At 52.4% G+C, this 21,887-nt stretch overlaps 1 protein-coding gene across 2 annotated transcripts in view; it reads right to left on the bottom strand.

Moving 5' to 3' along the window:
• PHF2 (PHD finger protein 2) overlaps positions 1-21,887 on the bottom strand; it is a 97,996-nt gene that overhangs the window by 19,534 nt on the left and 56,575 nt on the right. For both annotated transcript variants that reach the window (XM_012738512.3, XM_012738513.3), the window contains exons 3-9: positions 19,434-19,548; positions 9,907-10,067; positions 6,981-7,122; positions 3,799-3,985; positions 2,849-3,011; positions 1,521-1,608; positions 925-1,031 (exon numbers count right to left, since the gene is read on the bottom strand). In XM_012738512.3, coding sequence (XP_012593966.1) covers positions 925-1,031; positions 1,521-1,608; positions 2,849-3,011; positions 3,799-3,985; positions 6,981-7,122; positions 9,907-10,067; positions 19,434-19,548 — 963 coding nt within the window. The remainder of the gene's footprint in view (positions 1-924; positions 1,032-1,520; positions 1,609-2,848; positions 3,012-3,798; positions 3,986-6,980; positions 7,123-9,906; positions 10,068-19,433; positions 19,549-21,887) is intronic.

Here is a 21,887-nt window from a genome sequence, read left to right as displayed (position 1 = left end):
GCGTGCCAGGCCCCACGGCAGCTCCCTGGGTCCTCGTGGTCCTGGGGACTGCTGAATTGCCAGCCCCTCCCAGAGGAGGCCCAAGCCCAGAGAGGCTGGAGGACAGGGCCACAGTGGCCTAGCTGGCTAGCGGTCAGGCTGCCCCTGCCCCCGCCCCCGCCCCTGGCATTAGCCCCCTGAGGACAGGGCTAGGCTCCCCTCCTGGGAACTCCCTTCTGCCAGAGTCAAGCTCGGCGCTCCAAATTTGGGGAACAATGGGAAAATATCTCTGAAACCTGGCAAGCCAAGACTGAGGGCCATTTTCAGCTTCTCAAACTAGCGCCGAAGTGCAAAGCATTCTGGATAAAAGTCTCAGCTCGTGGCTATTATCAGAACCAAAAAAGAGCACCTTCCAGGGAGGGGCACCACTGAAAAAGGAAACCCTACACAAACACAACCTCCTTCAGTTCCCCTCAGGCTGCGGCGCAGTCTGGAGAGCTGAGCGGGGGTGGTGGCCACCAGGAGCCCACGTGTCCACTGAGAGCTGGGACTGAGCCTGCCTCACAGTCCAACCGCTGTGCCCCTGAGGGCCCCATGGGACCTGGAGCCCTTACACTCACCCCTCAGCTCATCACCGAGCAAGGGCCCCTGCCCCCCCTACGGAGGTGTGCGTGGAGAGCGGAGGGGACATTATTAATGACTGCACCACACAGAGGCACAGGTACACTGTCCCTCTTGACCTAGAGCCCAGAGTTCTTTCTAAAGTGTGGGACAGGCCTCCTGGTAGGACAGGCTATGTCCGAGCTGGCCCAGCCTGTTCAGTCCAGCCCTACTTTGTACAGACGGGCAAACTTTCAGGCCTAGAGAGGGAGCCCTGTCCCAGGTCTGGCCGCCCCCACAGCCAACAGCCACAGACTCAGACGCCCACCCTGGAGTGACCGGTACCTTTGAATGCCTCGAGCAGATGCTTCCCCATGTACCAGCAAGCAGTTTCAAAGTTGGGAAACTGAGTCAGGCTGCCCAGTTTCAACCTCCTTTCCACTTCGTACGCTCTGGAAGCCACAGCAAAGAACCGTTCAAAGCACTGAGTACCAAGCAGTCAATGCTAGAGGGTAAATCCAGGCCCCGGCCACACCAAGGCCACACCTTGGCCACGCAGCTCAGGCCTCCCCACTGGGCCCTGCGTGGCCGAGGTGGACTAGGGGACAACCACCCTGGGTGGGCCTGCACCTCAGGACCCGTGAGAGACTCGTGGCTGTGGCTACCAGAGAGCTTGGTCAGTCCTCAGGAAAAGAAGGCAGCAGCCTTCCAAGTGACCCCCAAACCCACCGAGGGCTGCCTGGGGCTGTCCAGCACTCGGGCCCCTCAGGGTTCCCGTAGGACCCTAGAGCCCGCCCAGCCCCTCCCTCCCGCAGAACAAGGAGGACCAGCGAGGCCAAAGGTCAGGCCTGGGCCACCCATAGGCAGCCTGAGCCAGGACTCAGGCCAGGGTGCCTGTCACTTGCCCAACAGAGCCACGTGCAGAAGGCGGCAGCCACTACCTCATCTGCATCTCCACGCTCAGGCTGTGGAGGAAGTGTCCCGCGAAGGCCAGGCAGTCCACCGGGGTGAGTGTGGCATAGATCCAGCCTGAGAGAGACAGGACGGGTCTGGGCTCCACCTTGCTCCGGGCATGGGGCGCCTGTGGGCCCTCGGGGGCTGTCCTGGCTCCAGACCAGCAGCAGCGGAAACCCGCGCTGGCCTCCCAAGGGCCCCCGCCCCGAGCCTCGGTGTCCCGTCTGCCTCTGCAGCTTCACCAGTGGCCCAGGGCATCCCTGGAAGAAGCTGTCAGCCCTGGCTCCACCTCACCATCCATGTGAGGGGGTGGAGGAGAAACCATGTCTGAGGTGGCACAGCCTGTTCAATCCAGCCCTGTTCTGTACAGATAGGGAAACTGAGGTCCAGAGCTGAGGGGACTTGCTCAGGCCACATGAGGGTAGCACTCTGCCCAAGGAAGGGAACCCCACCCTGGGTGAGGCCTCCTGGCACCCTGACCCCCACTTGCAGGGCCGGGGGACAAGGCAGGGTGGCCACATCTCCCCTGGAGCTGGGGTTGGTCCCTAGGTTATCCTCAGAGATGGAGCCCGGGCCAGACTCCAGGCATCCACAGCTCTTCCTGGAGGAGGCAAGGAGGGACCCAGGGACTACAAAAGGTTCAGGGGCTTATGAGCCAATGCAGCGTGAGGGCCTCATTTGGATCCAGATTTAGAAGGGGAAATAAATGCCATAACACAATTAGAAAATCTGAATATCTATTGGCTACCTGATGATACTAGGGAATTAATTTTCTTTGTTTAAGGTATAATGAAAGTACTGTAATTATGTTATTGTAAAAGGAAAGGAGGTCTTTCAGAAATAGTGGGATATTTATGAGGGAAACAACAGGATGTCTTGGCTCTACTCTGTCATCATAGATCAAAATGTCCCTTAATAAAAAAGTATACATTGGCGGACACCGCCTCCTCCTGAGGTCGGCCTTGCCGTCTTTGATGCCACAGCCACCCCTACACGGGGCTCTCTGAACTGGTTTTCCCACGCAGGGCTCGGCCACCGTGAGCCCAGCCAGGCCGTGAGGTGGCCCCATGGTGAGGAGCACCCATGCTGGCCAGAGAGCGGGCCGGCTCCCAGGCCTCCTGCTGCCACTGAGCCCCGCTGCTGCCCCTCTGCAGGGACTGGGCTGGGGCAAGCGGCTAGGCCAGGGCAAGGGAGCGGGCATGCCAGTGACCCTGGAAGGCCTCCATGGTGGGGATGTGGCACAGGGACAGTGCGGTAACTGGGATGAGGGCCGGAGTGCCCCAGGACCTGTGTCCCCAGGGCTGCCTGCACTCACCTGAGGGGATGAAGAGGGTCTGGCCCTGCTTGACGATGCACTTGTAGCATTTGTCCACCTGGTCGGCAAAGAACATCTCGCTGTGGTTAGAGGCGGACTGCCAGCGCTCGTACAGGGAGATGTTGGCCGAGGCGGGCCTGATGAGATAGAAGGTCTTCTCTCCCTGCCAAGAGAGCTCGTTGGCAGAGCCGCCCATGCTGGCTGCAGGTGGGGCAGGGGAGCCCACCATGTCCTGGGGCTCCTGCGGGTGACAGGCCCTGACTAGAAAAGCACCCGGCCCACCATTCCTGCCTGCAACGCTGGGGCGCACAGGCCTTGCAATTCAGAAGTCGGGAAGATTCTGAGTATAACAGCCCGGCATGGCCGCGGCAACACCCCGTTGTCCGACACGCTGTCACCCTGTGGCACTACGAATGGTGTGGGTGCCCAAGGGGCAAATAAGGCTGAAACCAGCTGTCAAAAGAGTTCCAGGTAGTGGCCACTGCCCAAGGCTCAGGGTTGCCTTTGTTGTTTTTGTTATCATTTATGTCTCATTTTTCCTCTGCCTTCTTTTCTTTCTTTTGCCCCTGGTAATGAGCCTCCCGGCCCTCCCTGCCCGCTCAGATGGCCCCACCACTCTGCCACTGCTTCTGTGGGGCTCTGGCTCCTGCTGGCCCCTTTCCAACACCTCCCACCTGCTCTGAGTGCTCGGCCGCCTGGTAGCCTTGCCCTGCTGTGAACAAGCCCCGGTCCCACTGGGGAGGGACACGCATGCGGTTCTTGGGCCCCAGACACACCCCTGTTCCTCGACCCAGAAATGTCCCTACAGGCTCCTGTTTCAGGGCTGGAGAACCCGGCGTCCCTCCAAGGCGCAGCATCCTGGCCTCAGCTGGGGCTTGCAGGCACTGCAGACAAGCTGGCAGACAGACCGTGGCTGGTCCAGGGCAAGGTGCCCCAGGGGCGTGGCTCACCTTGAGCACGTGGTACCAGGCGGAGGCACCCCCAGAGTCGATGTGGAAGTCGGTGTAGCTGTCCTTCACACAGATCAGGCAGTACTTGGTCACTTTGGGCTTGGCCAGCAGCGCGTCGTCCGGCCAGTAGTTTTCCACCCAGGACAGTTTCTTCACAATGTCAGGTGGCTCCACGAAGCTGGACATCCTGGGGGTGGGAGAGGAACAGTGGTCAGCAGTGAGGGGACCAGATGCCTCCCTTTTGCATACCCCACCGGGGACAGGAAAGGTGCCTGTGAGGCGCGTCCCAGGCTCTACCTCACCACCTGCGGGCACGTGGCATCGCTCCCGCTCCACACACACGTAAACTGGGGAGCACAGAGGGCGAACAGGCCCAGCCTGTGGGTGTAGCCACGGCAGGAGATCAGGCCTAATGCTGATCTCCACACCCAGAAGATGGCAAGGAGAAGCCCCGAGAATTGGCTGCCCCAGAGCAAGAGAACTCCCTTTCCCGGGAAAGTGGAAACGAGTCTTTCTGCGTTGGCCTTGCTCCGGTGGCTGCAGCCTGACGGGCCCTGAGCGTGAGCATCATTTCTCATGCTCAGCCCAGGTGCCCCTGGCATCACCTGAGCTACAGCCACTGCCCTCCAGAGCAGACAGCAGGTGCCAACGCCTCCCTGCCACGTTAGTTGTCATCAATTTAGGCAGCTCATATCCGGGGCAGACAGGGAGACGAGAAGGCAGACTTTGATTCAATTAAATGTCACGTCCTAGATAAAATTCATAATATTGCATCAAAAATCGCACGTTCAACAGCACTTACAGGTGACATTTCAGCCATTACCAAGAACCAGGTCCGGGAGTTCTTGCTGCCTCTGGCAAGACAGGGTTCATCACATTTCTGCTGCCCCGTCTGACACTGCTCCTGTCTCTATTCGAAGGCCACACCCACCCGCACAAAACTGTCACAAATCACAAGCCTGATCCTGCCACCCCAACCTTAACAGCCCTACTCATAGACCTTCAACTCTAAATCTCCAGCATGTTCCAAACAAGTAGCCTTCTCCCCCGCCAGGAGTCTCCTCGCCCCAGGCCATACCCGTGGCCACCCCGGGCCCCTGCGATGCCCGGTGCACCACTGCCCTCGAGAGCAGCTCCAGCCAGCTCCTTCACACCCCACACCCCGCGGGGCCAGCTGCCCCGCCTCCCGACACAGCTCCAGATACCCTCCTTTCCCCGGCGTGGCCTGCACTGCAGGTGCAAAGCCAGCCCTTTCTCTGGGTTTCGATAAGGGGAGCCCAAAGACCCCATGGGCTCCCCAGGCCACCGTGAGCAAGAATGTAGATGTGTTGTGTGTGTCTGAATGACAGGCAGCAGGCACATCACCCTCGCTCCACTGCACAGCAGGTGCCTCTGTGGCCTAGGGGTGCATTGGTCACTGCAGGTCCCCCATGAAGCAAGCCCTGAGAGCTGCCCCAGATAGCATATCTGACCTTCACAGCCTGGTCAACATCTTTGGGGACAGATTTACTGACGAAGCTGAGATCATACTCCCTCCCTCTGGATGGTACTACAGGACAGGCTCTCAGAGCTGCTCGATGGCCCTTACCCAAGCCCACCTGAATGCTCCAGTATGTGACCGCCCGATAAAAGCTGCAACGATCTTCCAACAGTCCTTGGACTGGGACTCCAAGGGACACAGGAGGAAATGAGGTGGCCCTCAGAGGCCCAAGGGGAAACCCTAGGCCAAAGTGCCATGTCCCCCAGCCCCATCACCCAGACATCTCTCCATGAGAACCCCACCAACCCCAGGCCAGGCAGCAAATTAAACCGATGTAGACGTGACTGAGCAAGTTCCCTGGCAGCAAAGCCACACACACTGTTGCTCCGATACCATAGTCCATCCCACTTCCCCTTTTGCCTTTGCTGTCATGAAGCTCAAACAAAAGCCAATGTCCAGTTACATCATCTTTTTATGGTTCCTGGTATAGTTTTATATTCTCTTTCGTGGTACGGTTTTCAATAATTCTTTCACTTTTTCCTACCTGTCTTTTTTGCACGTTATCTCATACGCTTTTTGGAAGTAGGCAAGGTGGAAATGATGCAAAACTGAGATCATTCTTAGCCACTCATGCCTTCTGGTGAGTGTTCCGGATCTTTCCAAAGGGGCCAGTGGTGGGCAGTGGGGGCATTTTATGGAGAGGGGACAAGGGGTAGATCCAGGGATGGGCCACTAGCCACTGCCAGGTACACCGTCCTGGGAAACACCAGGGTCACAGCACCGAAGGGTGGGGCCGCAGCACCTCCACAAACACTGACCAGTGATCATGGGCCTGATGACACAAATGCCAGAACTCAGTGGGACCAGCTTGAGCAAGGCACACTTGTGTGGGGACGTCCCACCCAGGAAAAGCTGCGCCTGGGAAGGCAGGGAGGGTGGGTCACAGAGCAGCGGCCCCGGTGCGATCCGTGTGAGTGTGCTGGCGTGGCATCCACATGAGAGTGCAAGGGTGTCAGCACGTGTGCAGTGAGGTGTGGTGCGTGTCGGCAAGCGTGGGTGTGCCGGCGTGTCAGTCTCCGTGTGTTGAGGATGTGTGTCGTAAGCGTGTCTGAGTGTATTCAGGCCGTGAGTGTGAGCGTGTCAGTGGCTGTGTGTTGGGAATGTGTCCGTGAGTGTGTCGTGAACGCGTCGTGGCCGTCGGTGTGCGTGAGTTGAGTGTGGGTGTCACGAGTGTGCTGTGACTGTGTGTCTGCGAGGGGATGCGTGAACGTGTCATGAGTGTGTGAGTGTGTCATGGGTATCACGCGAATTCTGGAAGAAACAAACTCCTGCCGATAGTTCTCTCTGGGGGCGGGTGGGTGCAGGCACAGGAGAGAACGGCCAGTGATGCTGCAGAGTAGTTTTCTTGCTCCTTATTTTTCTGTTTGGATTGGTTAATGTGTTACTTTCATACTTTAAAAGACAGCTGTCAGCAAGCTTCAACAAAAAAAAAAGAAAAAGAAAGAAAAACAAAATTTTAAGGAGACAGAGAAACAGGAATAATCAGCATGTGCCGTGTACAGTATTTTTCACTCCTGAGACCTTGAACCTGTGTGTCTCAGGTGATTGCCAAGGACAGCTGCAGCCTCAGAGCAGGGAGGGGTCCTGGGTCTAGCCCCAGCCCCAACCCTGGTCCCCATGCCCCTGGGGTGGCCCGGCTCACCTGGTGTCGGAGAACTCAAGGTTGGTGACATTGAGGACCCGCTTGCGGTTGGTACTGTAGTAATAATCCACAAACTCCTTCAGCTTCATCTTGCAGTCCTTCTGCTTGGTGACATCCGTCACATCCACACTCCGCTCTGGCCCTGGGGAGGCAGCAGGAGGAGCGTGAGCCCCTGGGGAAGGTGCTGTGGCCTCCCCTGCAGCCAGGAGGTCAGGGTGGCACTCGCATGCGTCAGCTGCCCTTGTGTAGGGCAGCAGCAGCCGGAGTCTGGACGCTGAGGCTCTGAGCACCAGTGTCCAGCTCCACCCTGCTGCCCCTGGCTTAACAAAGCCCTGCCTGCTCCTTCCCTCCAACTATCATGAGGACCTGGTGAGGCTGCGAGGTGGCCCCGCCACAGGCCTTAGTAAGGGTGGCCAGATTAGCAAATAAAAACATAGGACGTCTGGCCAACTTGAATATCAGATGAGCAACAAATCAGTATGAGTATGTCCCAGATAATGCATGGAGCATACCTACATCTTAAAAATTAAATAATCAAAAACCCTGCATTTCTAGTGCACCAATTCAATGCACTAGAAAAATCAGTTCACCAAGTTCTGAAACTTGGTAAACTGATACAAAAAGAAAAAAGCGTTTTTTGTAGTTGATGAGGAAAATCAACCAAGGGGGAAAGTTCTTTACAGAAGACATGATGGATAGAGGAGAGGAAGGATGGAATTGCCAGACTTGCCCTTGGCAGTGCTCCTTACTGGGCTCAGACCACAGGGCGAGAGGCCGCGGGATTTCTGTGGACAGGCGAGGCTGGAGGCCTGGCCCACGGGCCGTGTCTGTGCCGCTGAAGCGTGGGGCAGGCGCTGCAGGCTCCTCAGGGGCAGAAACAGGCCCGCCCCAGAGGAGTCCTGCCAGAAACCTGGACACAAGTCTGAGCAAGCCTCCGGCCACGGTTATAGGGAACCCCGGGACAGACGCGGACAAGGAAATCCTGGATGTGAGAAACTCTGCAGGACCAACAACCCCTTTTTCCAACAAGCCTACGGGATGAAAAGAGTGGCTGCCACAGGGAAAGAGACGCAGGGACACAAAACCCAAATGCAACATGTGGTTCTTGTTTGGACTCTGACTCGAACTGCCAAATGTAAAAAGGAATTATCACTAATATCATGCAATGACAAAGTTGTGATTACATTTTTAAAAAAACATCTGTTAGAGCTATATACTGGAGTTTTTAAGGGGTAACATAACATATGTAAAGAGATTTCCTTTAAAATATTCCATGAGAAAAAAAACTGGGGTAGGCAGAAACCAGGTGGTTTTTGCGGACAGTGCTGGTATGTGGGGCTCACTGCTTGCTTCTCTCATTTTTGTGTGTGTTTGACCAAGCTCCATAACAAAACAAAAAAAATTAAGAGGAAAAAGAAAGACATAAAAGCAATAAAACCATCTAGAAGCCATCCCTCCCTGCTCCTGCAGGGGCAGCTGCAGAGGGACAAACCAGGCCCCACCCTCGCGCTGGGTAAGCCCAGGGCCTTGCTGGCGAGTGGCCCGCAGAGCTGGAGATGGGGGGACGGACTAGATCCTCCAGGGGAAGAGCGTAGGTGTCCGCTGTCAGCGCTGGTGCTCTGCGCCCCGCAGAGACGGCCCAGAAAGGGGGTCCGTGACCAAGCTGGTACAGTGAGTCTCAGCGTGAGAAACAGCGCTCGCCTGGTGAGCGTGCACATGCTGGCGGAACTGGCCGTCTGACGGGCATCGTGGAGCAACACAAACACAGACCACTGAGGACCCTGTCTCCACACAGCTGGACCTGGAGCACGCTGGTGACAGAGGCTGCATCCTGGCTCTAGGCATGCCCAGCCTGCCCTCCTAAGGCTCCAGGCATGCCCAGCCTGCCTTCGCTAAGAATCCCACAGCATTTGCACCCTCCTGTGGCCCCAACATCCCAACACCAAATTGCGGGATGAGTCCTGTCCAGCCCCTGTTCCTGAGACACCTGCCAGCTCCAATGGCACTGGCCCTTCCTCCTTCACATGAGTGTGAGAGCCCAAGCTGGGTGGCCCCAGGTTGGACGTGAGGCTCCAGAGAAGGGCTATGGCCCCTAGCCCTACTGAAATGGAACCCAGTGGCCTCCTGCATGGGTGTCACCATGTGCCCAGCAGCTGGTGCAGATGATCTCTCTTGATACCCAGCACCCACCCCACGTGGCTGCACAAGTGAAGAGGAGCAGGCTCAGAGCGCTGGAGCTGTTCGTCTCAGGGCCCTGGCTGGCACCTCTCGTGTCCTGTGTGTTTGCCTTTTCAGGGTTTCTCCTCATCCCCTACCAGCCACCAAGGCATCCCCCACAAGCACCCGGAGACCCAGCAACCAGGAAGCCCCAGTGCCAGCTGCCTCCCGGACGGCACCCCCTCAGGCACATCCTCCCTCCACACATGCCCAACTGAGCATGGCCGAGCACTGGAGTTGCAGGGGGACACAGGTGGGAGCTGCCCACCACACTGGCTGGAACTCAGAAGGGATCCAGAACGGGGGGCAGCCCTGGCGCTGCAGGGGCAGGTCGTGGTGCAGACACGGAGTGCCAGGCCCGGGCTGGCGGAGGCCCCACACCGCTGGTCCGCCCAGGTATGGCCCTGTCATGCAGCACTCAAAGGTGATGGGAGTCACAGCTGTCAGAACCAAGGGGTCCACCAGACCAGCCCCCACTTTGCATCCACAGTAATCGAGAGGGAAGGGCCTTCCAGGTCACATGTCTCGGTGGGACGTGGGGTCTGATCTAAGAGCACCAGGAATGGATTGTGGCGAGCCCCGAGCCTCACCTGCTCACACCACACCTGGGCTGCAGCCGGGGCAGGGGGGAAAGTAGGCACAGGCACTGGGTGCCCCCAGTACTTCCCAGCTCGGGCCCCCACAGTGATGTGAGAGCAATAGCACTTACCCACGTAGTTCTCAACGTCACTGACATAAAACGTAGGGGCCGGGACAGCCAGGCCCAGCCCATCTTTCTTGGGGACAAGGATGGGCTCAGTGAAGCCATGCTCCTCCATGTAGCCCAGCGTGAGCTGACTGCCTGGCACACGGGCCACCACGTCTTCAGCGCTGTGGGGAAGCACAGGTCAGAGGCCACGTCGGGCCAAAGGGCCACATATGGCAGCCTCCCGCCCCAGGATAGGCATGGGTGGGTCCTCGGGGGTGGAGAGGCTGAGCCTGCCTGGCCATCTGCCTCCCATGACCACAGGAGGAGGCCTGGCTAGAGGCATCACACTGAGGGACCATAAGGCAGCCAGGGAGCAGACGTGGCGTTAACTGAGGGAGCCCCACCGCCTGGGGCAGGGACACCTGGTCCCACACACCTCAAGGCAGAAACGTCAGTGGTGACAAGGGCCTTCCTGCCAGGCACAGAGAGGCAGGAGCACTGTGGCCTGAGCAAGGCCATCCCTCACTGCTCTCCCGGCCCTGACCTGACAGGGGAGGGTGGCTCCTGCCACTGCATCTGGAGGGGAGGTTGGGATGCAAGGGTGCAGCAAAAGTGACAGTCCCTGTCAGGCCGAGCCAAGCGGAACGCCAAGGAACGCTGCCCAAGGAGAGCCACCAATGGGTAGGGCAAGGCGAGCCTAGGATGCAGGCACATCGAGGTGTCTCTGTGGCGGGCCAGCTCCCGTGTCTGACTACAGCCACAGGACACCAGACCCTAACACATCCTCAGGAGTCCACGTCTCCATGTCATAGAAGAAACGAAGCCTCAAGGGGATGTTGTCTTCCAGGCCTGGGCCGAGAGCCCTCCCCAGGAGCCCTGGGAGCTGTCCAGCGTGGCCACACCAACACCCAGCCCTGGGCCGGCCGCTCACTCACCACTCCTGGGGCACAGTCACTCCCCCTGCAGGGGTACAGAGGCCACCAGAGTCATGGCTGACGAGGAGCCACCAAGACTGTGGACCCTAACCCCCCAAAAGGGGAAGGCCTTGGACAAGGCTGTGTGGAGAGGGCAGGGGCGGAAACCAGGTCCCCTTTCGCCCCCTGTCCTGCCTAGTCCTGCTTGTCCCACAGTCCTGCCCCAGAGGAAGCAGCTCCTGCCACTGCATCTGGAGGGGAGGTTGGGATGCAAGGGTGCAGCAAAAGGGACAGTCCCTGTCAGGCCGAGCCAAGCGGAACGCCAAGGAACGCTGCCCAAGGCAGGTCCCCCCGCTGGCAAGGGTGACCCTCATGCATTGTGCCAGCCAAGGACTGGGAACAAGAGCGTCCAGTCCTGGCCTGCCCCCTACTGGACACTGCTGCCACTGCAGGGCCGGAGACAGATGAGAGGGGACCCCAGGCAAAGGGGACAAATGACCTCCGCAGAGAATTGACAGTCCCAGCAATCTTCCAGGGGAGCGAGGGGGGCCCGGGAAAAGCCTGATCTTTTCAGGGCCACACAACTGGACCCGGATCTCGGGCCCAAGCTGCCTCCTGCTCCTCGAGGGGCCACTGGGCAGCTGTGCTCCGTGGAGCCCCCACCCCTACCCCACCGTGTGCTGGGCGCTGCCTTGGCACCAGGGCCCCATAGGGAATAGCCCCCGCCAGGTGATGCGAGGCAGGCTCCTGGGACGGACACAGCATGAGCAGCGCTCAAGCCCAGGCCTGAGGGGGCGGAGGAGGGGAAGGAGCGTGCCTTTGAGGGGAGAGAAGTGGCAAGTGTGAGGAGCAGCAGGGAGTAGGGGCACTGGGGGACAGTCTGAACAGGGCGATGACACAATGACATGGTCTTTGGTTCTGCCTATGCCATGTGGACAGTGACCTGCAGCAGGATGGGGTGAGCATCCGGAGGGGCTCGGGGCATGGGGGCCTGGATCGGGCACAGTGAGGGGGACAGTGAGGGGAACAGGGGTTTCAGGAGACCAACAGGTCTGGCAACAGCTCTGAGGGGCGAGGGACAGGAGCAGGCAAAGGCGGATGGCTGGGCACTGGGCTGGGCCAGAGGGCCCTGGGAAGGCAGCAGGGGCAGGGCAGGGGACTGGGAGCAGAGCTGGGGACACCCTTGGTGTGAGATACGCACCGGATTCTCCAGTGGGCGTGCCAGCTGGGAGACAGGCTGGAGCTCAGGAGAGCTGGGGGCAGGGGAAAGAGGCTGTGGAGCCGCTGGCTGGGGGCTGAGAGTGGAGCCCCCGCAGCCCTCAGGGAGGGCAGTCAGAGGAGAAGAAGCTGAGGAAACTCATCCCCAAGAAAGGACAGGACTTCCAGGACAGAGAGGGCTGCAGTGCCCAATTTTGCCAAGAGCTCAGAACTAAAGCCACAAGACCAGAACTAAAGAGTGTCCACTGGCTTTGACAATGTGGAAACAGCACTGAGGATAAACCAGGAGGAGTGGGGCGAGGGAGAAAGAATGTGTGCAGGGAACTCGTGAAAAGTTCACGGGTATCAAGATTGTGCAAAGGAAGCTTTGGAAGCAATGGGAAGCCTCCCACCTGCCAGGGCCACAGGCAGAGTCGCCCTTGATAAATCCCAATTCCAAGCTCTCATCTCACTTGTGAGAGTTTCAAATTCACACTAAACCCAGACTGGATCTGGAACTGATCTTGTGAAACCCACATGACCCCAGGAAAAGGCAAACACAAAACCATATTGTGGGGACACCTCGGGAGCCAAGGACACGCTAGCCACCACAGAAAATGACTCTCCTAGGGCTCTCGCCTCACAGAAGGAAGGAACCAGCAGGACAGACACCAAACAAAAAGGCAGGTTGCAGAAACTGAGAATAGCAGAGCAACTAAAAAAGAGATTTAAGATAAATATATTGAACACATTCAAAAGGATATTAAGAAGATTAAGCAAAGAATAGGGAAGTATAAAAAAAGACCAGGCAACATTGGCAAAAACATCAGGAACTTTATAGAAATTTTAGAAATGAAAAATATGATACATGAAGTTTTTAAAACTCAATGGATGCATTAAATGGTAGCTGGCTAAAAAAACAGCAAATTTGAAGAAAGATTTGAAAATGATACAGAGAATATGGAAGAAATGCTAATAAATGAGAAAATAGAATATTTTTCAGAATTAAGATATGACTCCTTGAAACAAAAGGGTTTACTGAATTTTGAGCAGGATAAACAAAACCAAATGTGCACCTAGAGGCATTACAGCACACTCCTGGTACACCAAAGACACATAATCTTAAATATTTTCAGAGGAAAAAGAAAAGATTATTTACCAGAAACAAAACAAAAGAAAAAAACAGCAACTAGACTGACAATGGCCATCTTGTCAGCAACAAAAGATGTCAAAAGATGATAAAAAACAATCTTCAAAGAGTTAAAGAAAAATAACTTTTACTCTAGAACATTAGATCCATTTCAGAATATTAGAATCATTCAAGAGTAAGGATGAAACGAAAACACTGTCAGACAAGAGAGTGTATTTTTCAGAGGCCTGTGCTGAAAGAACTACAAAAGGATTTAACTCAATAAGAAGAAAATCAAACCTAGAAGTTTCTAGAAATGATTTTAGAAACAATGGGAAATTGATCTACAGATTCCACACAATCCCTATCAAAATCCTAGCTGACTTCTTCGAAGAAACTGACAAACTGAACTTGGAATGCTGACTGGAAATTCAAGGCACCTGGATGATCAAAATGGCCTTAAAAAGAAGAATAAAGTTGGAGAACACTTCCCAACTTGAAAATCACTACAAACCTACAGCAGTGTGATACCGGCATACAAAGAGACATACAGAGCAATGGACTAGAACTGAGTGACCAGAGATAAATTCTCACATCTATGGTCAACTGCTTTTCAACAAAAGTGCCAAGACAGTTCAAAAGGGACAAAGGACAGTCTTTTCAATAAATGCAGCTAGGAAAACTGAATAACTACATGCAAAAGAATACAGCTAGACCCCTGCCTCACACGATATACAAAAACTATTAACTCAAAAAGAGTCAAAGACCTAAATATAAAAGCTAAAACTATAAAACTCTTAGAAGAAAATAAAAAAATCTTCATGATCTTAAATTAGGCAATAATATCCTAACTGTGACACCAAAAGCATAAGCAACAAAAGAAAAAAACAGATAAACTGGATGTCATCAAAACTAAAATTGTTGTGCTTCAAATTGATGCTATCAAGAAAGTAAAAGACACCCCACAGTATGGCAGAAAATATCAGAAAATATTTGTTAAATGACAAGTATCTACATATGTAAATAATTCTTATAACTGAGAAATAAGAAAATCCTAAGTCCCCCAACAGACTGGACAGATCCCTTCTTGGCCAAGAAGACCCCAGAGAAACCTTAAAACTGAGATCCTGGCCATGACAGAAAGGGAGGTCAGACACACCTTGTCATACCCCCTCCCTCATTGACCACCACCTGGCTTTCTTCCCTAAGGGTTAAATAGAACAAGCACTTTCGAAAGGCCTGCTCTGCTGCTGATTTCAATCCACCATCCAACTCCCTTTTTGCAGTTTGGCACCACAACCAGCATTCCTTCCTGATAAGAGACCACTGACCATGGAGTGGTTCTGATCAGTCTACAGAGAGGAATTTCATGTCCTCTGACTCACCTTTTGGCATCAGAGGGCTGACAACACCATCCTCATGCTAAAGCCTCCATTTTTTGAACACAGTACCCATGGTGTAGCATGAAGCTCAAGTGCGCATAAGTATGTTTCTCCTTTCATAAATATTCATGACTCTGCCTATAGCTTTTCAAATATGCATATTCAGCCACCCCGTTCAACATTAATTTCTGTACCTTTATGTCTCTCTGTCTCTCACTCTCAAAGCACTAGCTTTTAGGTTTTGGCCAAAGGCTCCACTTCCTACCTGCAGGCTGTGGTACCCTCTTCTAAGAATAAGGCCTCCTTTCTCAATGTATAGATTTTATGACTTTTTTAGTCAACATAACTCAACAATAAAAGGAACCCAATTAACACGAAGTGGCTAAAATAATGCAGAACTGGAGTTCTGGTTTTAATTTAATCATAAATTTAGAGAATACTTCCCCTCCCCAAAACCTTACCACTATACATCAGTATAATAATAGCTGATTATAACTGAGAAAGTTGCAGGACAGAGACTCTATTTAATAAGGAATTCTTGGGAAAACTCAAAGACAACAGGAGAAAAACAAATAAGAGAACTATAAGAAACAGTAGTCTCTGGCTCCTAGAGCTATAGCAAATTTAATATAAAACTTCACACTAAACTTTAATTACCTCAGTTCCTATTACCCAATATATCATGTTCAGCTTGCAACAAAAAACTATAAGTCATGCTAAAGGGCAAGGAAAGGCCAGGCATGGTAGCTCACGCCTGTTATCCTAGCACTCTGGGAGGCTGAGGCAGGCGGATTGCTTGAGGTCGGGAATTTGAAACCAGCCTGGGCAAGACCCTGTCTCTACTAAAAATAGAAAGAAATTAATTGACCAACTAAAAATATATATGCAAAAAAATTAGCCGGGCATGGTGGCGCATGCCTATAGTCCCAGCTACTTGGGAGGCTGCGGCAGTAGGATCGCTTGAGCCCAGGAGATTGAGGTTGCTGTGAGCTAGCCTGGGCAACAAAGTGAGACTCTGTCTCAAAAAAAAAAAAAACAAAAAAAAAAAGGCAAGGAAAACCATAGTCTGAAGAGACAAAAGCAAGCATCTGAACAAGACTAAGACAGTGCACAGATTTTGGAATTATCCAATAGGAAATTTAAAATAACTAGGATTCACATATAAGGAACACTAATGGAACAAGTGGGCAACATGTGAGAACAGAGGAGTAATGTAAGCAGGGAGATGGAAACTAAGAAAGAACCAAAAGGAAATACTACAAATATATATATATATATAAACTGTAACAGAAATGAAGGCAGACTTTGATAGGCTCATCAGTAGACTGGACATGGCTGAGAAAAGAATCAGTGTGCTTGAAGTTATGTTAATAGAGAGTTCCCAACCTGAAATGCAAAGAGAAAATAGAAAAAAAGAAAAGGGGTGAGACAGAATATCCAAGAAATGTAGAAGAATTGCAAAACGTGTAATGTGCACATGGGAATATCAGAGAGAGGGAAAAAAAAACTGGAGAAAAGAGCAGAACAAATATTTGAAATAATAATGGCTGAGAATTTTCCAAATGTAATGACAGATATGAAACCACAGATCCAGAAAGCTCAGACAACATGAAGCAGGATAAATACCAAAAAACTACACCTAGGCATATCATATTCAAACTGCAGAAAACCAAAGACAAAGCAAGTATCTTGAAAGAAGTCAGATGAGAGAGGTCAACTTCCAACATGACAACAAAACTGGTGAAAATTATTTATAAAACAACGATTCAAAGCCTCTAGAAATGGTCCTAAAGCAAAGAAGAAACATCTATTCAAGAAGATCTCTAAGAACTCAGTATGAAAGGCAAAAGTGTCTGATATTTGAACCAATCCTGCTCCCTCCTATCACCTTCATGGCTCAGTGAGGTGGAGACTCCACCTACTCCCAAATGCTACAGCCAAGAACACGGGCTCTTTCCCCACCAACTCCCAGCTACAGGGTTTTTTTCCTGGGGGGGGAGCAGAAAGTCTGTTTCTCATTCTGCCCCAGCTGTCTGTTGCCAAGGCTACGTCCTGGGCAAGTACTGCCAAGTGGCAGGGGCTGCCTTCTTGCACTCAGTGCCCACTCATAGAACTGAGAGAACTGGGTGGGGCCCTGACCACTCTTGCTCTGCCACTTCTATTCAGGGTTATACTGGAGGTTCTTGCCATAGCAACTAGGCAAGAAAAAGAAATATAAGTCACACAAATTAGAAAAGAAAAAGTAAAACTATCCCTATCTGCAAATGACATGCTCTTATATATAGAAAGTCCCAAGGAACCCATTAAAAAACTATTAGAATGAATACAGTAGTTCAGCAAGGCTGCAGGATACAAGATCAATATATAAAATCAACTGTATTTCTATGTACTAGCAATGAACATTCTGAAAATAAAATTAATAAAACAATTCTATTTATGAGAGCACCAAAAAGAATAAAATACTTAGGAATAAATTTAACAAAGGAAGCGTAAAACTTACACTCTGAAAATTATAAATCATTATTGAAAAAAATTTGAAAAATTTATATAAATGGAAAAGCATCCATGTTCATAGGTCAGAAGATTAAACATTTTAAGATGGTAATACACCCAAAGTGATCTACAGATTGAACACGATCCCTTTCAGAATCTCAACTGACATCTTTGTAGAAATCGGTAAGCTGATCTTAAAATTCATATGGACATGCAAGGCACCCAAACTGACCAAAACAAACTTGAAAACGAAAAAGTTGGAGGACTCACACTTTCTGATTTCAAAACATTACAGAGCTATAGCAATCAAGATAGTGTGGTACTGACATAAAGATATAGATCAAAGGCATAGAATTGAATATCCAGAAGTAAACACATATTATCTATGGCCAATTGATTTTGACAAGGGTACCATGACCATTTAATAGCAAAAGAACAGTCTTTTCAATTAATGGTACTGAGATAAATGGATAGCCACATGCAAAAAAATGAAGTCAGATCCTTACCTCACACCATATGTAAAAATTAGCTAAAAATATATCAAAGAACAAACCACACATGCTAAAACTACAAAACTCTTAAAAGAAAACAAAGAGATAAATCTGTATGACTTTGGATTTGACAATAGACTCTTAGATACAACAACAAAAGCACAAGCAACAAAAAGAAATAGATAAATTAGACTTCAAAATTAAAAACTTTTCTGCTTCAAAGTACACAGTCAAGAAAGTAAAAGGAGTATTTGCAAATCATATATTGGATAACAGACTTGTATCTAGAATATACTATATAAAGAACTTTGAAATTTAATAATAAAAAGACAAAAATATTAAAAACAAGCAAAGGACCCAAATACTTATTTCACCAAGGAAAATATACAAAGATCTACATGCATATGAAAAGATGCTCAACATCTTCAATCATTAGAGAAACAGATCAAGATACAATGAGATAACCACTTCCCACCCACTAGGATGGTCAGAATAAAAGAGTCAGATAATAACAAGTGCTATTGAGGATGTGAAGAAACTGGAACCCTCATACAACGCTAGCAGGAATGCCAAAGGGTGCAGCTGTTTTGGAAAACAGCCTAACAGTTCCTCAATTAAACAAACATGGAGTTACCATACAACCCAGTAATTCCCCTCCTTAAAAAAATAAAGACATATATTCACACAAAAACTTGTACACAAATGTTTATAGCAGAATTATTCATAGGAGCCAAAAAGTGGAAATAACACAAATGCCCATCATCTGATGAATGGGTAAGTAGAATATCTACAAGGAATATCTATACAATGGAGTGTTATTCGGCCATAAAAAGGGAATAAGGTACTGGCACATGCTACAACATGGGTGAACCTTGAAAACATTCTGCTAAATGAAATAAGCCAGTCACATATTGTACAATTCCATTTGCATGAAATGTCTAAAACAAGTAAATCTATAAAGACAAGGAAGCACATTAATAGTAGCTCAGGGCTGCGGGGAGGGGTAATAGATAAAGGTTATGGGATTTCTTTTGGGGGTGATAAAAATGTTCTAAAATTGACTGGTGATGGTGCACATCTCTGTGAACACAGTGAAACCCATTGAGCTGTACCCTTTCAATGGGTGAACAGGGTCTTTGAATTGTGTCTCAGTAAGGCAGGGGTAGAAAAGAGCAGCCAGAGGGGAAAGTGCCTTACCCATAGATGAGCCAGGATAAGAGTTCCTCTGGATTTCGCATCAGAAATCATGCCAGCAAGAAGGGAATGGAGTGAAATATTCAAAGCATCAAAAGAAAAAACCCACCAACTTAGAATTCTTTGCCCAGTGAAACTATCTTTCAAAAGTGAACAAAAATAAAGACTTCATCAGACAAACAAAAACCGTCTCCAGCCCGTGACGCACCACGGGGCAGGGGGGAGCAGCTCCCCCCAGATGGCTCCTTCCTTACCAGGAGCAGCTCCCCGAGGTGTCCTCCCTGAGTTCTGTCCCCCGCCCTCATGCAGAATAAGGGTGGGGGTGGCAGGGGTCTCTAAGAGGGAGCTTGTGGGGCAGAGGGAGGCCCAAGAGCCAAAGACTCAGGACAGCATTTGGCAAGTGTCTGACACACCCAGGTGGGGAGAAAGGCCCACTCCGCCCAGAGGACAACAGGGAGCACTACTTGTCCCCGCACCTGCAGGGAGGTTCTGACAAAGGGAAGGGGAGTTCAGGCCATCTGCCAGGAGCACTGGGGTTGCAGTGGGGGTTATGTTGCCTCTGGGGGACAGGTTTGCTGCTCCCCACTTTCACAGCATTGGGAGCCCCTGACAATGGACAGGACAGACGGAAGGACAGACATACAAGTGCGTGCCCCCTGGCTGCAGTTGTGGAGCATGGTAAGAGGAGGGCAGCGCCTGAGGGGGGGGAGGGCAGCCCCTGGGGCTCCCCACACCCACTGGGCCCCACCTGGGAAAGGTCCGACTCCGCAGCTCCTTGATGAAGAGCTGGCTGCCGTTCTGCACCGGCTTGACGTCAGGTGCCTGCCCTGGGCCGTGTTTGTGCCAGGTCCGCTTCTTCTTCACTGTGGAGGGAGGGAGGAGGTAGGGCCTATCACCGAGCACAGCCCCAGTGCAGCCCCGTACCTCCCTCGAGGGCCCCAGCCCACCCAGCTCCCATCTGTGCACACAGTGAGGAGTCCACCCTCTCCCCAACTGCAGGTCCGCGCTCGCCCCCCGCCCCCGAAGCACGCACTGCTGTCCACTGCTCCCTGACCCAGAATCTGGGGTCTCCAAGGACCCCCCCTCATTCAGACCCCAAGTCTGCCAAGACCACTGCAGGGGCACTGCCTGATAAGGTCCCTCGCTAAGGTTCAGTCTCACCATCCCGTGGCTGGATGTCACTGCCTGCCTGGTCTTCAGAGTTAGACTCTGTCACCTCCCTGCTGGGACCTTCACTGCCCTGACAGTGCTGGCCAAGGGTAGGTGCAGCCTGGACACCACAGTCTTGCTCCTCTCCTCCCACCTCCCCAGTCAGTGCACATCCCCTCTCCTCTGGGCTGCCCTGCCACATGCTTCTAACAGCCTCCTTGCCCCGCCCACTTCCTCAGGTTGTCCTAGGGCACAACTCTTCCCAGGGCACCAGGCACACACATCTTGGACTTTTTACATGTGCATGTGTGTACCCATCCTAACTGATCTGCACACCCATGCAACAATGTGTGCACAAGCACACATATATAGGCACCTTTGCACATGTGTATGCACATACACACACATGCACACATACCCCTATAGACATCCAAGCCCCAGGCACACCCTCCTATCTACTGAAGGGAGGGAAGCAATTTCCTCTCCACCCTCCCATGTCCCTGACTCCCAGCCTCCTACTCATCCAGAGCAGACCCAGAGTAACTCAGGTGAGGTTGGCCAACAGGGCACACAGATGTCCTCCCTGGGGGCTGCCTGGCTAAGTCCGATGCAGACAGACCCCTGGGCAGTCAGGAGACTGGATTCCAGAGCAGAGCTGGGCAGAGCCCACGTGGTGCCCATCCTTCACAATGAGGATGCAGTGGGGCTGCAGGGGAGGGGGTTGTGGCCCCAGAGGGACATGTGTGTCCCCATCCTCCTGAGTCTTGGTGGTTGTGGGGACAAAGGAAGCTGATGACTGCCCACCAACAATGACTGTCCCTGAGCAGGACCTGCTACCAGCACAGCTGAGGAAACAGCAGGGGCAGACGGGGCAGGGGCCTTTGGTTTGCAAAGAACCTTCCCACTGTGCTTGCTCACCCTGTCCATGATTCGGGTGCACATCATGGAAAACTAGCAAGAGCCTGTGGAGTCAGGGCTAGAAGCCAAGACTTGATGGCAGCATCGGGCACAGATGAGCAATCAAATGGGTTCGAGTCTTTCCTGCTTAACCATCTAGCTGTGTGACCTCGGGCAAGTTTCTTGATATCTCTGCACTTCACCTCTAACAGAGATGTTCATACCAGCTTGTGGATGGCTGTGGGGTGTAAGTCGGCACACTCACAGCGCCTGCTCCAGGGCTCTGCTGGGCCCCCTTTCTCATGGCAGAGCCACCTGGTGCAGCAGATGCTTATTCTTGGGCCTGGTGCTTGTACCAGACCCTCAGGCTCATCCCTGCATGCCCCCTGAGCCCAGGGCCAGGCCCAGCACACAGCTGGCACAGAGAAAGTACCAGTGAGCAGATGGGGTCCCCATCATTGCCACACTGGCCACTCAGCTTCAGGGTACCTTAGAAGGGAGGTGGATGCACCTGCCTTTGAGACTGTCGGGGAGAGCAGGCTCAGGCCAACCCACACTCCTGGCCTCTTGGCGCCAGCCTGCGCCAGGTAGTGCTGGGGTCACAGGTAATTCTGACCTGCTCTCCTGGTGCAGTTTATGAACATTCACTGAGTGGCTCAGCTCTGCACAAGGCTGGGGGCATTGGGGTGGGTGTCACCCAAGTGACAGGTAGCTGGGAACCCCTGGTTCTTAAAGAGCTCAGATGAGCAGGGGGCCAAGGCAGGCCCTACAGGTGTGCGTGCTGAGATGCTCAGCCAGGGGGATGGGTGTTCGCAGGGAAGATACCCACGATGATGGCCCAGGCCCTCCTGACCCTATGACGGACCTAAATCTCAGTGATTCCGTGAACACTATTGTCCTCCTGTTGGACTTGCTGCTGCTTGAAAAAGTGACCCTATGGACATGGTGTGCACTGGGCTTCAGAGTTTACAAATACTTTTCCTGCCTGAAAGGCCCTGAGGAAACAGAGGCAGTTATGTGCATTCCACAGGGAGCCAACAGGGCCCAGAGAGGAAGCTTCCAGATCTGGGCTTTCTGCACCAAGCAAGGCCTCCCTGGCTACCCTTGGGTCACCAACTGTGAGGGGCAGCGAGAGTGAGCAGGGATGGTCGGAGGG

This window comes from Microcebus murinus, chromosome 12 (genome assembly GCF_040939455.1).
Source record: "Microcebus murinus isolate Inina chromosome 12, M.murinus_Inina_mat1.0, whole genome shotgun sequence".
NCBI classification, from domain to species: Eukaryota; Metazoa; Chordata; class Mammalia; order Primates; family Cheirogaleidae; genus Microcebus; species Microcebus murinus.
This window is presented reverse-complemented; position numbering and strand designations above follow the sequence as displayed.